Here is a 17,491-nt window from a genome sequence, read left to right as displayed (position 1 = left end):
GTAGGGATTGGGTGGGCCAGGTGCTTCGTTCTCAGTTTAACGGTAAAGCCACGGGTGCAGCAATTCTAATTCATCAATCAACACCGTTTGCAGCTTCCCAGACTAAGGTGGACCCTCAAGGTCGTTTTGTTCTAGTTACTGCTAGACTTTATAATACTCCACTGATATTGGCTAATGTCTGCGCTCCCAACTGGGGTGACACTTTCTAACTGTCTTTCCTCTTTGCCGGATCTAGACACTCGTTTCCTTATTATGGGAGGAGACGTTTATTTGGAATGTCATCCTCTTTGGAGCATTCAACATCTAGACCTACATTAAACAATCCTTATATATATATATATATAGCTCTGGAAAAAATTAAGAGATCACTGCAAATTTTTCTTAAATCAGCATCTCTACATGTATGGCAGCCATTCCATTCCAGTGTCTGTTGAATTCCAACACAGGCACACCTGATTCTACTGAATGAGGTACTGATTAGGGGATCACCTGAACCAAATCTTATTTAATGAGGAAAAGTATAAAAACCACTCCTGTGGTCATCACTATCCTCTTGCAATAGGACCAGCTGGATGGCAAAACAGTGCTAGTAGTACCTCAAAAGTAACTGGAATCAAAAAATAACTATTGACCATGCCCAAAGAGTTGAAAAGGAAAGTTTTGAGTGAGTAAAAGAATGGTTCAGTTCTGGCTTTACTGGCAGAGGGATACAGTGAGCGTCGGGTTGCTTCCATCCTTAAAATTTCAAAGACAGCGGTTCATAAGAACAAGGTCAAGCAGCACACATTGGGGACAACAAAGCTACAGACCGGCAGAGGGCGAAAACGACTCTCCACTGACCGGGATGACTGCTAACCCATTCGAATGTCACTCAGCAACCATAGGATAACATCAAGTGATCTACAAAAAGAATGGCAAACGGCAGCTGGGGTGAAGTGCACGGCGAGGACGGTTCGAAACAGGCTCCTAGAGGCAGGGCTGAGGTCGTGCAAAGGTAGAAAAAAGCCCTTCATCAATCAGAAGCAAAGAAGAGCCAGGCTGAGGTTTGCAAAAGACCATAAGTATTGGACTGTAGAGGACTGGAGTAAGGTCATCTTCTCCGATGAGTCCAATTTTCAGCTTTGCCCAACACCTGGTCGTCTATTGGTTAGACGGAGACCTGGAGAGGGCTACAAGCCACAGTGTCTCGCACCCACTGTGAAATGTGGTGGAGGATCGGTGATAATCTGGGGGTGCTTCAGCAAGGCTGGAATTGGGCAGATTTGTCTTTGTGAAGGACGCATGAATCAAGCCAAGTACAAGGTTGTCCTGGAAGAAAACTTGCTTCCTTCTGCTCTGACAATGTTCCCCAGCTCTGAGGATTGGTTTTTCCAGCAGGACAATGCTCCATGCCACACAGCCAGGTCAATCAAGGTGTGGATGGAGGACCACCAGATCAAGACCCTGTCATGGCCAGCCCAATCTCCAGTCCCGAACCCCATTGAAAGAGGAAGATGGATGGTCACAAGCCATCAAACAAAGCCGAGCTGCTTGAATTTTTGCTCCAGGAGTGGCATAAAGTCACCCAACATCAATGTGAAAGACTGGTGGAGAGCATGCCAAGACGCATGAAAGCTGTGATTGAAAATCAGGGTTATTCCACCAAATATTGATTTCTGAACTCTTCCTAAGTTAATACATTAGTATTGTGTTGTTTAAAAATGAATCTGAACTTATTTTCTTTGCATTATTCGAGGTCTGACAACACTGCATCTTTTTTTTGTTATTTTGACCAGTTGTAATTTTCTGCAAATAAATGCTCTAAATGACAATATTTTTATTTGGAATTTGGGAGAAATGTTGTCAGTAGTTTATAGAATAAAACAAAAATGTTCATTTTACCCAAACACATACCTATAAATAGTAAAACCAGAGAAACTGATAATTTTGCAGTGGTCTCTTAATTTTTTCCAGAGCTGTGTATATATATATATATATATATATATATATATATATATATATATATATATATATATAAAATTAAAATTTAATTGTAGCCCTGAGCAAGGGATTTGATCTGACAAATAAGTGCACTGTTTATTCACGCTATGAGAAGGAAGGTCAACAGAACAACAATCTAGCCCTACCGCAAAAAAAAGTAATTAAAAGGGAATTAACAAGGCAGTGCTGAAATCTGCCAGAATCTCGATGCTTGATAAATCTCGATGTTATTGTATTGTTTGGGGGGGGGGGGGGGGGGGGGGGGTGTAATCTGTGTGTCTAATGACCCGTTCGCTGACGACTTAGTGACTGACTTAGAGCAGACGCCTCGATGTATCCACGGGAACGACATAGGTTAATCCAATTGTGGACGGAGCCACATACCATCTTTTACCTGCCTCGCTGTATCCATCTTTTACCTGCCTCGCTGTATCCATTATTTTACCTGCCTCGCTGTATCCATCTTTTACCTGCCTCGCTGTATCCATTCTTTTACCTGCCTCGCTGTATCCATTCTTTTACCTGCCTCGCTGTATCCATCTTTTACCTGCCTCGCTGTATCCATCTTTTACCTGCCTCGCTGTATCCATTATTTTACCTGCCTCGCCGTATCCATCTTTTACCTGCCTCGCTGTATCCATTATTTTACCTGCCTCGCTGTATCCATTATTTTACCTGCCTCGCTGTATCCATCTTTTACCTGCCTCGCTGTATCCATTATTTTACCTGCCTCGCTGTATCCATCTTTTACCTGCCTCGCTGTATCCATTATTTTACCTGCCTCGCTGTATCCATCTTTTACCTGCCTCGCTGTATCCATCTTTTACCTGCCTCGCTGTATCCATCTTTTACCTGCCTCGCTGTATCCATCTTTTACCTGCCTCGCTGTATTCATTCTTTTACCTGCCTCGCTGTATCCATCTTTTACCTGCCTCGCTGTATCCATGCCTCGCTGTATCCATCTTTTACCTGCCTCGCTGTATCCATCTTTTACCTGCCTCGCTGTATCCATCTTTTACCTGCCTCGCTGTATCCATCTTTTACCTGCCTCGCTGTATCCATCTTTTACCTGCCTCGCTGTATCCATCTTTTACCTGCCTCGCTGTATTCATTCTTTTACCTGCCTCGCTGTATCCATCTTTTACCTGCCTCGCTGTATTCATTCTTTTACCTGCCTCGCTGTATCATCAATTCCAGCAGCAGGACGTCCTGTAGCTGCACTCACAGACATTGCTTTTATTTGTCTATTTATTTATTTATTTATTTATTTATTGAAACTGCTTATTTGTTTTTATCAGTAAGACCTGATACAATCAGCAGTGCTTAGTGTCTAAGTAATTGTCTCTGGCATTTAATTCCAAACCAGTCTATAATCTTTATCATCATGCAGCTATGTGTCAGTAATAATATGCCTCTGTTTTTTCCCTCTGGGAATGCAAGTCTCCACCACAGGGATATTGGAGTTTAACATGTCTAGGGAGCTGATGATCCTGTGATATGAGCCCGGGTTTGAATATTCATTGCACAAGTCACTGAGTGAATGCGAATGTGGGGTGTAAGAGATGCATGTCTGTCTGCATTAACTCACAGAATGTAAGAACATACAGTGCAGGTGTCCCGAGCACATTTTAACTGAGAACCAGAGAAGCTTGGTTAGGATAGTCCTGGGACCTCCTGTTCTCCTGAGCCACGGTGAGGGAACTTAATTCAACATTTCAGAGCTGGGGAGAAAAGCAGGGAGGAAATAATCAGGCACTCTACATTTTAAATAAAAAAAATACATTTAAAAATATATATATAGAAATGAAGGGCCACGTGGGGCCTATTTAATATTAACAAAGGAAGTGCTATCTCTAAACCAAGTAGTTGCTAACACTGTATGTAAACATGAAACATGTTGTGCTCTGTATGTATAAACTGATGTGCAGCCAGTTCAGTATGTATGGACCCTCATGGGAAGGTGCGCAGTTTTGGCAGTGGTAAATAAAGCTGTTTCAGTTTTTTAAAGTATTGAAAGCAACAACCCCTTCGCCCCTTCATACCAGCTCTGTAAGCTCCCAGTGTATCTTAAATCCGCATTTTTAAAGCTGCCTAGCTTTTCTGAGGAAGCACTAATGCACAGAACACAGTGCATCTGAGAAGTGCAGCGACAGGCTACGCGCTCTTATCAAAAGAAAAACTTTGCCTGAAAGACAGAAAGGATCGCCGGCGTGCTCGCACTTTCAATGAGCTTGTCAGTCTCAAGCGTGTTTTGTTTTGTAGCGGTAACCTTGACGACAAGCAAACTAAAAACCTCATCCCAGATCGCGTACTTCACTTTGTTTTTCATCACATTATTTCAAGTTCCGATTTCAAAAGTTGGGGGGGGGGGAAACTGTACACAAAGGTTTCCAAAGCTTTTTTGCAGGAATCTCTTGTGAGTCGAAAGATTACTACTGATATGATGGAGCCTGCTTTTCTGTACCACGGATACCACGAACAGCATTGGGAGCCCAGCTTGGTGCTTCTTAAGTGGGCTCAGGGGGTAGGAGACACTGTTTACACAGAGAGTGGTGAGGGTGTGGAATGGGTTGACAAGGTCGCACAATTTTCTATGGTTATTTTTACTGATGTTCGATTGGAGTTGGTTCCTAGATGGTTCTTTTTCTTTGTTAATTGGGCTAAATGAATGCATTTTCTGCAGTTAGTGTTTGTTTACAAGCGCTTGTAAATGTGGCAGCCGCCTTGTATAAAGTTTTTACATCTTGGCTGTAAGCCCTGCACAGGTTTCTGTGTCTGATGTCCTGCTAGTCCTCCCCTGTTTTCCTCTCCTGCTCCACTGTCTGTTCGTATCATGCCTCAGGACGGACACACTGCATTGTCTGTTGCTACTTTAATCTCTGCACTGCAAATAAAGCCTCCAGAAGGGGCCATCTAAACTGGGAAATGATGGTTAGGACTTGAGCCTGGCTGAACAGAGTACAAGGTGCAATTTTAGTGTTGGGTTCTTGTCTGCAGATTGCTTGCCCTTCGCTCTCCGGCTTTGCCGTCATCCCAGCCCTTTGATTGTTGACTTACAGGAGGCTGAGATGCTGATCGAAGATGTAGTGGAAGTGATGTCCTTTTAAACATGGCACTGATCCTGGTGTCACTTTGTTCTTCCATATCATCGTGCTTTCTGCAGCAGGTGTTCGGTTCTTGCCCAGGAGTTTGTATGACACCTTTCATTGTTTGCCACATTTTCTCAAAGAGTAGCCAGTGCCTTGAACAAATAACTGAAGCTGACTTCCAGAAACTGTACAATTCCCAAGAACCTCAGCTGGAGTTGTTCTTTGCAGTCTCTGACACCAGCTGTGTTAAATGTGAAATAAAACGGATGCAAACTCTGAACTGAAGCAAAAACGTATCCATTGCGTTTCCTGATAATCGTGGTATTCTACTTCAGGTTAGTCAGTCATGCTTCTCAAACCCTTTTGGCTCAATGTAACCCTGATTTACTGCCCCAATGGTTCTCTATCATTTATCTGCATGCATGGGGGCATGAATGATTATCGCTGGACAGAATTCAAAGCGTACATTTTATTTTATTTTTATTCACAAGTCTACCAAGATGAAGTGCCGCATTATCTTTCATGTCAGACTAGGAGCACACAGACTGCCCTGAATTTACACTCTCGGGATGGCGTCTTGGAAGATGGTGTTTTTCTTTAACGTTTCTTTTCTGTCCTGAAATTCCTCGCCTTCAACCAGTGGATACTCCCGCAACCTCAGGACCCTCGTTCCGCTGCCCCACATTTCTGTGTGTGTCTCGTCACTAACTGATTTGTATTGACAGAGCCTGCAGCTTTACCTGCAGTTCACTAATCACACCGCGTTGTTTTTAATGCTCCTCTCCTGGGAAGCATTAAAAAGGGTCTCTTGGAAATCTGTTTTGAAAATACACTAGTAGCTATTGTGCAGTAGCGTTGGCACATGTTCCTCAGGTGAATTGGACCTGCTCCATTTAACAGCATCCCATCGCCAAGGACATTTTTGTTACTTGTAGTTGCACCAGGCAAGTGTAAGCATTATGAGGAGACAACCATACACACATTTTAACACGGGTTGCTAACTCTTAATCACATCCCATGTGTGTGTTCTAACCAGGACTAGTTCTAACAGTGGCTTAGCATAGTGTGCAGGGGTTCCCTGCAGAGACTCTTTCATCAGAACAAATGTTCATGGGGCTGATATCACATGGATTTCTTCATGCACCCCTTTTTCCCTGCACTGTCTTGTGATTTAACACAGTTCTAAATGACGTACGAAGATATGTAGAGGCACAGACAGACACAGAGACACAGCCATTCAGACAGACAGACCCCTCCTAACCCACACCCCTGCACTGAGACAGACACCCTGATGAAACACACAAAGACACAGCCACCAACACACACGCAGACCTGCTTTACTCTTCCTCTCTCCTTCTCTCTGAAAACAAATGAAAAAATCAGCAACCACCACCCTGAAATCACTATGGAAACCGGGGAAGGGAAGGATCTAAAAGCTTCCTTTTGAAGAGAAGAAAGAAAACGGCTAATTCCAAGAAATCCACAAAGCCGGGGCGATGCTATTGTATCTCATTCATTCTTACCGGAAATGTCAGGATGGAACCATCTGCCCCAACTTTTATCAAGCTGACCTTTTCTGTGTGTGTGTGTGTGTGTGTGTGTGAGTTTGAAAGTGTGTATCATACACACATTCATTCATACATATCTACATGTACACATTCATTCATACATATCTACATACACACATTCATATACATATCTACATGCACACATTCATTCATACATATCTACATACACACATTCATTCATACATATCTACATACATTCATTCATTCATATCTACATACATATCTACATACACACATTCATTCATACATATCTACATGCACACATTCATTCATACATATCTACATGCACACATTCATTCATACATATCTACATGCACACATTCATTCATACATATCTACATACACACATTCATTCATACATATCTACATGTACACATTCATTCATACATATCTACATGCACACATTCATTCATACATATCTACATGCACACATTCATTCATACATATCTACATGCACACATTCATTCATACATATCTACATGCACACATTCATTCATACATATCTACATACACACATTCATTCATACATATCTACATGCACACATTCATACATATCTACATATCTACATGTACACATTCATTCATACATATCTACATGTACACATTCATTCATACATATCTACATGTACACATTCATTCATACATATCTACATGCACACATTCACATTCATTCATACATATCTACATGCACACATTCATTCATACATATCTACATGCACACATTCATTCATACATATCTACATATCTACATGCACACATTCATTCATACATATCTACATGCACACATTCATTCATACATATCTACATGTACACATTCATTCATACATATCTACATACACACATTCATTCATACATATCTACATGCACACATTCATTCATACATATCTACATGCACACATTCATTCATACATATCTACATGCACACATTCATTCATACATATCTACATGTACACATTCATACATATCTACATGCACACATTCATTCATACATATCTACATATCTACATGCACACATTCATACATATCTACATGCACATATTCATTCATACATTAATATGAGGGATTAGGCAGCAGTGTGTGTGCAGCGATCCAAAGACAGCCTAATTGATTTCTGCTTTGGTTCCTTTTTCTGATTCTTTTCTCTCCCTGGTTAACTGGCAGGTTGGAAGCCCCTAAGGGAGCAGGGAGAGGCTTATCAGTGATGCAGCCACCTGGGGCAGTGATTACCATCCAGAGGGGCTGGGCTGCTGCTTCTCTCCTCCACCACCGCCTCTGCTTGTGCCTCGCATGTCTGTCTGTGAAGAGGAGCTGCGGAGAGCCAGCAGACTGCCTCCCCTCCGGAGATCCCCAGACAGGAGCCTGCAGGTACCCTGGCGTGGGGGTAGACAAGGGGTCCCAGGGGCGAACCAGGCACCAGGACGCCTGAAACGGGATCACCCACCACATGTGGGGTGCCTTCAGGACAGAGATCCCGGTGAGTGGCCAGCCTGCCCTTGTATTATTTCTTTGAGTTTGTTCTACTGGGTTACACTGGGACTTCCACTGCAGATCTGTTGGTATATAGTAAAGCTTGGCAAAGCTGTAGTAAAGCCTTGAAAGAAATTTATAAATGTTAATGTTTTTGAGATTACGACATTCTAAATGCAGCAAGATAAACAGTCAGTGGAAGGAACATCTCCTATAGATGGTGCTCCCTGGGAGACATCGGTTCGTATTAAATAATAACGGTTGTGCACACCGCTGTTCGTTTTTTCTGTTTGTCCCTTTTTTCTTTTTATTAAGTCACTTATCTAAAATTTGTGAACCTGCAAAATCTCACAGATAGCTTGTGAGAAACTGTAGGAAAAAAGTAGAAAGTGTGCGTGTTTGTAGATTTTGTTATTTATTTGTTCACATTTTCCCCAGAGGATTAAGAGAGTACCATTAATAATTACATATTCTAAATGATTACCCAACATTTAAAAAAAAAAAATTGGAAGCATTTACATATACTTAATTCAAAAAAATGAAAAAAATATTTCCGAAATCGACGATCGTAGCTTTTAGAAGGGATGCAAATTTGGCTGACATTTTAGTCCACAGTAAACATAAAGGGATCATAGATATATTAAGGGACATTAAAACCGATAAAAGTACATGTAAAGTGTGCAAATATATTGGTAAAGATAAAAATAAAGAAAATAAATATTCAGTCTTAAAATCCATCATGCAAGGATAGCAACCTTGTATATGATATATTTTGCATAAAATGTAATCCAATAAAATCTGTAGGAGAGACAGGAACATCATTATATAAAAGAATACAGAACCACCTACCAAATAGAACAAACAAAGAAGAAAATGAACCAACACAAGGAACAGACACACCATGGAGGAGCTAACGTGTGTGGTTTTAGAAAGAAAAAAAAAAAGACCAGTGTAAAAAAATAAAAGAAAATAAATGGATAAATAGACTAGATACCCTGATGCCTGCAGGTTTGAATAGAAAGGAACAGCAGATCATTGCATCATCAACTAGATAGCGAACGACATCTCAAAGACATTCTGTGGAAAGAGAAATAAATGAGTGGCAACCATGGCATCAAAAGCGTATCAATATTCCAATGATTGTTTTCAAACACACTTTCCTTTGACAAAAGCATGTTAAACGTCGGAAAGGTGATTCATTTTGAGTAGTGGCAGGATTTTCAGCTCATAACTGCTATCATGTTGTTATCCCCTTTTAATACAGACTTGAGGAAATAAAAAAAAAACCCATTAAACATCACGAGAAGGACCAGCTTTCAACTTTATAGCATGGATTCATAATCACTCTTTAATCAGTTTAAAAAAGCCGAGCTTGTAAAGCTGTTAGCAGGGAGGAAATTAGAGTACAAAAGACAATATAGCCAGCCACATAATCTGCAGATTAATTGTGAGCACGAGCTATAAAATAACTGTTTCAATCTTAGCGTTTTTATTGCAAAGCATTGCAATTGATACGATACAGGAGTTTTATAGGGAACTTGGGCAACGAACAGCAGACATTGCTGTCATGTAATAGACAAGCAATAAACACAAATGTATATATATCGAGCCTGTAACATTACAGTTCACATGCATTAAGAGATAATACAGCAAACCTGTGTGATTACCTATTAATGAACAACACATTACATTGCAACACACTTCAAATCATGGAGGCTTTCTCTTCTGAGTGCACAGCACATCTTATGTTGGAGGGGGTTTAAAACAAATTTCCATTTAGAATGGAATAGGAATGTACAGAAAGATGATAGGACTGTTTTATAGAGAGGTGAGACACAAGAGGTAATCTGTACAGTATATCGGAAAAGTGACAACGTCAATGTAGATCTTATTATCAACACAAAGTAAGCACACTTATTTATTTATACAGCGTCTTTCATATAACAGTGGCTCAAAGCGCTTTACAAGTCAATAAAAACCAACAATACAATAAAATGAATTCAAACAATTAAAAAACACGAACATGAAAAAGTGCTCAAAAAATTAATCAAAACAACAAATCTCTGTAGAGAAAGAGAAAGAACACTTTGAAGATTTTGTGTGAAATGCTCATCTGACAAAGTGAGTTTTTAATCCTGATTTAATAATATGAAATGACTCTGCTTCTAACAGAAGACATCACGCAGCACAGACATTTCAAACGGCCTCATCGTGTCCATGGCATGACGGCTGGTTTTGCTATCACCATTTCTGCTTTTAATTTTAAATGGAAAGGCTGTAAGATATGTGGGTCTCCTAGTTATAATTACAGCAGCACCTTCATCAGAAAGTTAGAACCAGATTAAAAACATAACCACTCCAAATCAGGTTTCATTAGAGACGGGAGAGGTTTGAGAATCTGGGATTCCTGTTTCATTTTGGTGAGCAGCTGTTTCACTGTTATTATCTCAGCCTTTTTTACATTTTCTACCGCAACCAAATCCAGCTGAAATGAAGAGCAGACGAGCCTAGATGAAAGCAGACCTGTTTCAGGTTGGGAGCAGGCAGTAATGGAAGTTCCTGGCCGCGCTCGTTCCTTGGTTTGATTAAATGTGTCCTGGCTGTTCCTGTGTCAGTCATGTTAGCAGTTTCACCCTGGAAGGGAAAAAAAGAAACAGGTGCCTGTGCAGGTGTTAGAATTGGCATTGTATATTCTTTTAAAAAATATTATTTATGACTCTTAAAGGGACGTGTGTTTAATTGTATTTTGTCAGTTTTCATCTTAATTTCATCTGCTTCCTAAGATATTCATTTTTAAGAGCATAAGCTCTTGTGTAAATATGGACATTTCTATTGAATTACATCTAGAATCAAGCCAATAGAAATCTATCAAAACAGAAGAAGGGCTTGTAGTCTGAAACATCCTGATATAATATTGTTTTTTTTTTGTACCAACATATAATTAAAAAAGTGTATCATTAATGGTTGTAAACATATGGTATATATATATATATATATTATATATATATATATATATATAGATTATATATCTGTATATTTCAGACTAAAAGGTATTGTTCAGCTATTGAAACTTCATATTATACGCACAATGTGTATACACCACGCCGGTTTATGACGAAGGAACTTAGGTTGAGTCCAATCCTCTTCATTAATATAATAGCCTGCCAATAGTGCCTCAGTAATGAATCACACTGGTTATTGAATCAAGCCCTTTGAGAGCTCTGACTGTTAACAGAGCCTGGTCTTCCTCTCCGCTCTACTATACAAATCTTTGCAATAACATGCTAGCAGAATAAAGGCTTTATAAAGGTTCATAATTGAACCGTACATTACAGCATTCCATCTGTGCCGTGCTGATCGGTTATATTGAAGATAGCCTCTGAAAGGATTTTCAAGAGCTCTAAAACAGCAAAGCAGTGAGTATGGGTTCAAGCACACTGGAAGCAAGAAGATACAAGAATTATATAACATTATTATTATTATTATTATTATTATTATTATATATTATTATTATTATTATTATTATTATTATTGTTGTTATTATTATTATTGGTTTGTATTTAGGTGTCTGTGTGTTTCTGCTTGGTTGTGAATGCTTGCTGGCTGCATGTAGTCAAAGTTGTGATTTATTGTAAAATAATGTTTTGTTTTTTTATGAGGGGATCTGGGACAAACATTTATTTCTCATGTCTGAATATTACTTAAACATTTTGAGGAATTCTTATTCATAACCATCTCATGGGTAAAACGAGCACTGCAGCCATGAAATTACACTGACGGAGAAGTGCTCTTCGCTACGAGCTGAGCATGTGTTTGATGTGTCCATCCCCATCAGTTAATGCATGAGACATACACCCAGAGGCTTACCTCACAGCTCTTCATACACCCAGAGGCTTACCTCACAGCTCTTCATACACCCAGAGGCTTACCTCACAGCTCTTCATACACCCAGAGGATAGCTCTTCATACACCCAGAGGACAGCTCTTCATACACACAGAGGACAGCTCTTCATACACCCAGAGGCTTACCTCACAGCTCTTCATAAACCCAGAGGCTTACCTCACAGCTCTTCATACACCCAGAGGATAGCTCTTCATACACCAAGAGGACAGCTCTTCATACACCCAGAGGCTTACCTCACAGCTCTTCATACGCCCAGAGGCTTACCTCACAGCTCTTCATACACCAAGAGGCTTACCTCACAGCTCTTCATATACCCAGAGGACAGCTCTTCATACACCAAGAGGACAGCTCTTCATACACCCAGAGACTTACCTCACAGCTCTTCATACGCCCAGAGGCTTACCTCACAGCTCTTCATACACCCAGAGGCTTACCTCACAGCTCTTCATACACCAAGAGGATAGCTCTTCATACACCCAGGGGACAGCTCTTCATACACACAGAGGACAGCTCTTCATACACCCAGAGGCTTACCTCACAGCTCTTCATAAACCCAGAGGCTTACCTCACAGCTCTTCATACACCCAGAGGATAGCTCTTCATACACCAAGAGGACAGCTCTTCATACACCCAGAGGCTTACCTCACAGCTCTTCATACGCCCAGAGGCTTACCTCACAGCTCTTCATACACCAAGAGGCTTACCTCACAGCTCTTCATATACCCAGAGGACAGCTCTTCATACACCAAGAGGACAGCTCTTCATACACCCAGAGACTTACCTCACAGCTCTTCATACGCCCAGAGGCTTACCTCACAGCTCTTCATACACCCAGAGGCTTACCTCACAGCTCTTCATACACCAAGAGGACAGCTCTTCATACACCCAGGGGACAGCTCTTCATATACCCAGAGGACAGCTCTTCATATACCCAGAGGACACCTCTTCATACACGGAGAGGCTTACCTCACAGCTCTTCATACACCCAGAGGACAGCTCTTCATACACCCAGGGGACACCTCTTCATACACCCAGAGGCTTACCTCACAGCTCTTCATATACCCAGAGGACAGCTCTTCATATACCCAGAGAACAGCTCTTCATATACCCAGAGGACAGATCTTCATACACCCAGAGGCTTACCTCACAGCTCTTCATACATCCAGTGGACAGCTCTTCATATTCCCAGAGGACAGCTCTTCATACATGCAGAGGCTTACCTCACAGCTCTTCATACACCCAGAGGACATCTCTTCATACACCAAGAGGACAGCTCTTCATACACCCAGAGGACACCTCTTCATACACCCAGAGGCTTACCTCACAGCTCTTCATACACCCAGAGGATAGCTCTTCATACACCCAGAGGACAGCTCTTCATACACCCAGAGGACAGCTCTTCATACACCCAGAGGCTTACCTCACAGCTCTTCATATACCCAGAGGACAGCTCTTCATATACCCAGTGAACAGCTCTTCATATACCCAGAGGACAGATCTTCATACACCCAGAGGCTTACCTCACAGCTCTTCATACACCCAGTGGACAGCTCTTCATATTCCCAGAGGATAGCTCTTCATACACACAGAGGCTTACCTCACAGCTCTTCATACACCCAGAGGACAGCTCTTCATACACCCAGAGGACAGCTCTTCATACACCCAGAGGACACCTCTTCATACACCCAGAAGACAGCTCTTCATACACCTAGAGGCTTATCTCACAACTCAGGTAGGGTCTCAGTGCAGGTAGACTATGGTAATAATGGAACACTGTGATTTCTCCAGCTACACATTGGAAGGCAGGGTACCTCCAGGGCTAAAGGATTGTGAAAATGTCCAGCAGCTGCTAAAAATAGACACAAAACACACAAACTCACACACACAAACACACACACACAACACCATATCCAACTGAGAGAGAGACTATGGTGATAATTATACATTATTTTTCAGCTAGTTGAAAGGGAAAGAATATCTGAATATTTATTTAAGAAAATAAACTACGCAGAACACATTCATCCCAACACAGGTGCTTACATTTTCACCAGTTTTACGCATTACTAAGCGTTTGCTTGTGTCTGCTGCGTATCACTTTGGAGCGTGGATGTTTATGATTTTTGTTGTTGTTGCCCCAGTCAGACCCAGGTCGTGTTCTGCTTCTCTAGTTTAACAAGGGTGGGGGTGTGTGTGTAAATAAACATGACTCATCTGCGCACAGCTCTTGCTGTTCAAAAGCCTGAATTAAACTTTCAAAACTGTAATTTAAATAATTTTCCTTGACAAAAGATTAGAACAAAGGGAAAGTGCTGCCAGGTGCGTCCACAGCCTCCCCTGATGGAGCAGATGTGCTTGAGGGTCTCCAGACTTCACCAGGGCTTTCATCAGCAGACTGCTGGTGCAGGATGAGGCCTCACAGGCCTCCTTCATGACACTTTGTGAGTCTGGTCACTTGAGATTGCTGGTGTCCGGTTATTTAAATACCACACCTCAACAGCACGGCACTGTGTACTTAGTGTGACAGGGCAGAGGCTGGGTGTGAAACCTGCTCGGACACACTGCCCAATCACTGAGCAACCATCTCCTTTGCACAAGCAGTTGCAGGGCTTTACCTTCACAGACAGGTTTCACAATTCTGCATAGACAGTGAGTCAAACAACAGACAGTTCCTGTTTATAAAATAGAAATGGTGTTATTCCTGGAGTCAGTTAAATGCTTTTAAAATAGACTCACCTTCACCAGTGTGTGAAGTAACGCTGCACCATCACTCCTCCACAGACCCTGAGGAAGACCACCCCGTGCACGATGAGGCCACGAGGGCCACCCTAGCTGTCTGGATCTCCACTCACAGTCTCTCGCGGCTAGCCCCCTACAGGCGCACATGTCCAGGTAAGCACTAACTCCTTCACATCACAGCACAATTCATTCACTTACTCTTGTTTTAATGCAGATTTCTTTGCTGTTTCTGGGTGTTTGGGTTCGAGGGCAACGGTATTGTCGCATACTGACCAAGGCTTTACAATGCCCTTCTTACAATTGAACAAGTTGTATTCGTTCCCCTTTGATTTTACTCAGAATCGTTTAGTTTTTTCAATTGTTTAAAACAATGTTTTGCTTTACTTCAGGATATTTGAAGTGCTTTAAATAAACTGCTGCATCTTGGTAACCTTAGGTCACATGCTCTGATTGCAGCTGGACCATTGGAATGAGTTTGAACTTCAGCACAGGAAGTGATCAGGAACCAGGAAGCAGCGGTAACTTTTCATCAGTAGCGTTTTGTTTTTGAAGTCCCTGCAAATTCCAAGCTGTCATGTAAAATAGAAGCAAATGAATAAAACATTGTAAACAGAAGAAAGGGGGCAGGAGTATTTTTTGAGTGCTGTTCAAATTGAATTTCAAACTGTGGTTAGCACTCCTTTAACACTAGAACCATTGGATTTTCAAACTACCTAGAACCGCCACATGGGTCACTTTGACCCATACATTTTTAAACTGCTTCGTTATGGAAATGAAAGACATACTATCAGATTCATCAACATCATATCTAACATTTGCATTGCGGAAACAACGTATTTAAATGGAAAATTAAACATAAAAGTCTTTATTTTAAAAATGAGCGCATATACAGCATGACTACAAACAGTGAAAAAATATGATAAAATACACATTTCAAAAGAAACGGATATGTACATATACACGTGTACAGGGGGACACACAAAAATATAAAACTGAAATCTTTCTAATACAACAAAAAAAGAAAATATAACACTACTGCCGGTATGAAGGCTGCATTATACTCTATGGAGGAGCGTACGCCTCTGCCAGCTGACTGTGCCTGCATCCAGGAGCTGTGCTGTAAACACAGACGCAGTTCCACTGAACACTATTGTGTAAACACGTGTAAACTGGTACATACAAACCTGTAAAACCAAAATGTTTTTTTTCTAAAAGTAATATAAAAAAAAGAATATATTTAGTGTGTTTCCTATTAGGCACATAAGTTGTCATTTCTGTTTGCTGTATGCATCTGAGTGCAGCTTGCTGTATTCCAATTAAAATGACTACTTTCAAGATTAAATATTTCCTTCTGATATAGTCCCAGTTGCATTTGTGGAACAAAACGAAAGATTGAAAAATCCTGGCAGGCACATTGAAAAATAAGCAACTAGGCTTTCACTGAGTTGGCATCTTGACAAATCCACAATCATAGCAATCTCTGTCTCGTAGTCAGTCTACAAACAAAGGCTTGAAATAAAAAAAACAAAAAAAAACTGTGCTAGGAGGAGGGGCATGTCTTGTTTGCTGAATTTACAAAAATAACAGAATATCTTACATTATATTAAAAAAAAAAAAAAGACATGTATTGTAATGCAAGGGTCATATTGACCCACGGGACGGTTCTGTGTAGAACTGTTTATAACTTTTGGAATTCTGGCTATCAAATGCTGTCAGGATATTCAACTCATATATTTAGTAAAAAGCCAAAAACAGACATACACACATGCGATTTACAACAGAAGAGTAATTAACATTTTAACTGCAAAATGAGCCACACTGACCTGCATGGCAGTTCTAGGGTTAAAATGTTGAGGTGATGGAAGCGCAGTTCCAGAGAGTAGGCGGTGCTGGCTGGCAGAGTAGGCGGGGCTGGTTGTCAGAGAGTAGGCGGTGCTGGCTGGCAGAGTAGGCGGGGCTGGTTGTCAGAGAGTAGGCAGGGCTGGTTGGCAGAGTAGGCGGGGCTGGCTGGCATATAGTAGGCGCGGCTGGTTGGCAGAGAGTAGGCACGGCTGGTTGGCAGACAGTAGGTGGGTACTGTTATTCTTGTACTGGGGGCGGTGTCTGTGTGGACGCTGATGAAAACCCATTCCAGAGAAGGAATGCAGGGCTGCCGTGCAGTGATGGTAATTCTGGATCAACAAACGCTGTTCTAGTTTAACGTCTGAACTGAAGATACTCTCAGGGATTTCCAGACATTTCAGCATGTCACGACAAGTGGAATCATCACTGCTCATCACTTCCATTAGGATAGCTTGTGATTTACCATACAGGGTCACAAATGCTGCTTTCAGTGATGGGTTTAAGTCACACTCCAAGCAGGAGCAGCACACAGCTGTTAATGAACCTTAAAAAAGCAAAGACCAAAGCACTTGTCCTGCAGTACGAGCTCTAACTAGAGGACACATTGAGTGTACAGTACTTGCAGACAGCAGCCTCCCTCGCTAGTATAAACACTCTCTCAGCTTTGCAAGCCACTGCTGCGGTTATCACCTTGGTATACTGTAATTGGCGATTCAGGAAATGTAAGCCTGTTTGCGCACTGCTCCTCAGTCTGTGGTGTGAGACCATTGTTATTGACTGTAATGTAGTCTTCTTTTAAATAACACAAATCACTGTAATAGGCTTGTTTTCATTTCTCTTCCCGGAGAGAATGCCATGATAATGCCACTGAACTTATTTAAAAGCCACCTGTGCTGACAATACAT

General features: G+C 41.4%; 1 protein-coding gene across 1 annotated transcript in view; it reads left to right on the top strand.

The window, feature by feature from the left end:
* LOC121319157 overlaps positions 1-15,462 on the top strand; it is a 57,971-nt gene extending 42,509 nt beyond the window's left edge. Inside the window, exons 6-8 of the mRNA XM_041256336.1 lie at positions 7,799-8,111; positions 14,787-14,897; positions 15,201-15,462. Of these exons, the coding sequence (XP_041112270.1) occupies positions 7,799-8,063 (265 nt within the window). The 3' untranslated portion in view covers positions 8,064-8,111; positions 14,787-14,897; positions 15,201-15,462. The remainder of the gene's footprint in view (positions 1-7,798; positions 8,112-14,786; positions 14,898-15,200) is intronic.
* The last annotated feature ends 2,029 nt before the right edge of the window (positions 15,463-17,491 follow it).

The sequence above is a fragment of the Polyodon spathula genome, chromosome 8, assembly GCF_017654505.1.
Source record: "Polyodon spathula isolate WHYD16114869_AA chromosome 8, ASM1765450v1, whole genome shotgun sequence".
NCBI classification, from domain to species: domain Eukaryota; kingdom Metazoa; phylum Chordata; class Actinopteri; order Acipenseriformes; family Polyodontidae; genus Polyodon; species Polyodon spathula.
This window is presented reverse-complemented; position numbering and strand designations above follow the sequence as displayed.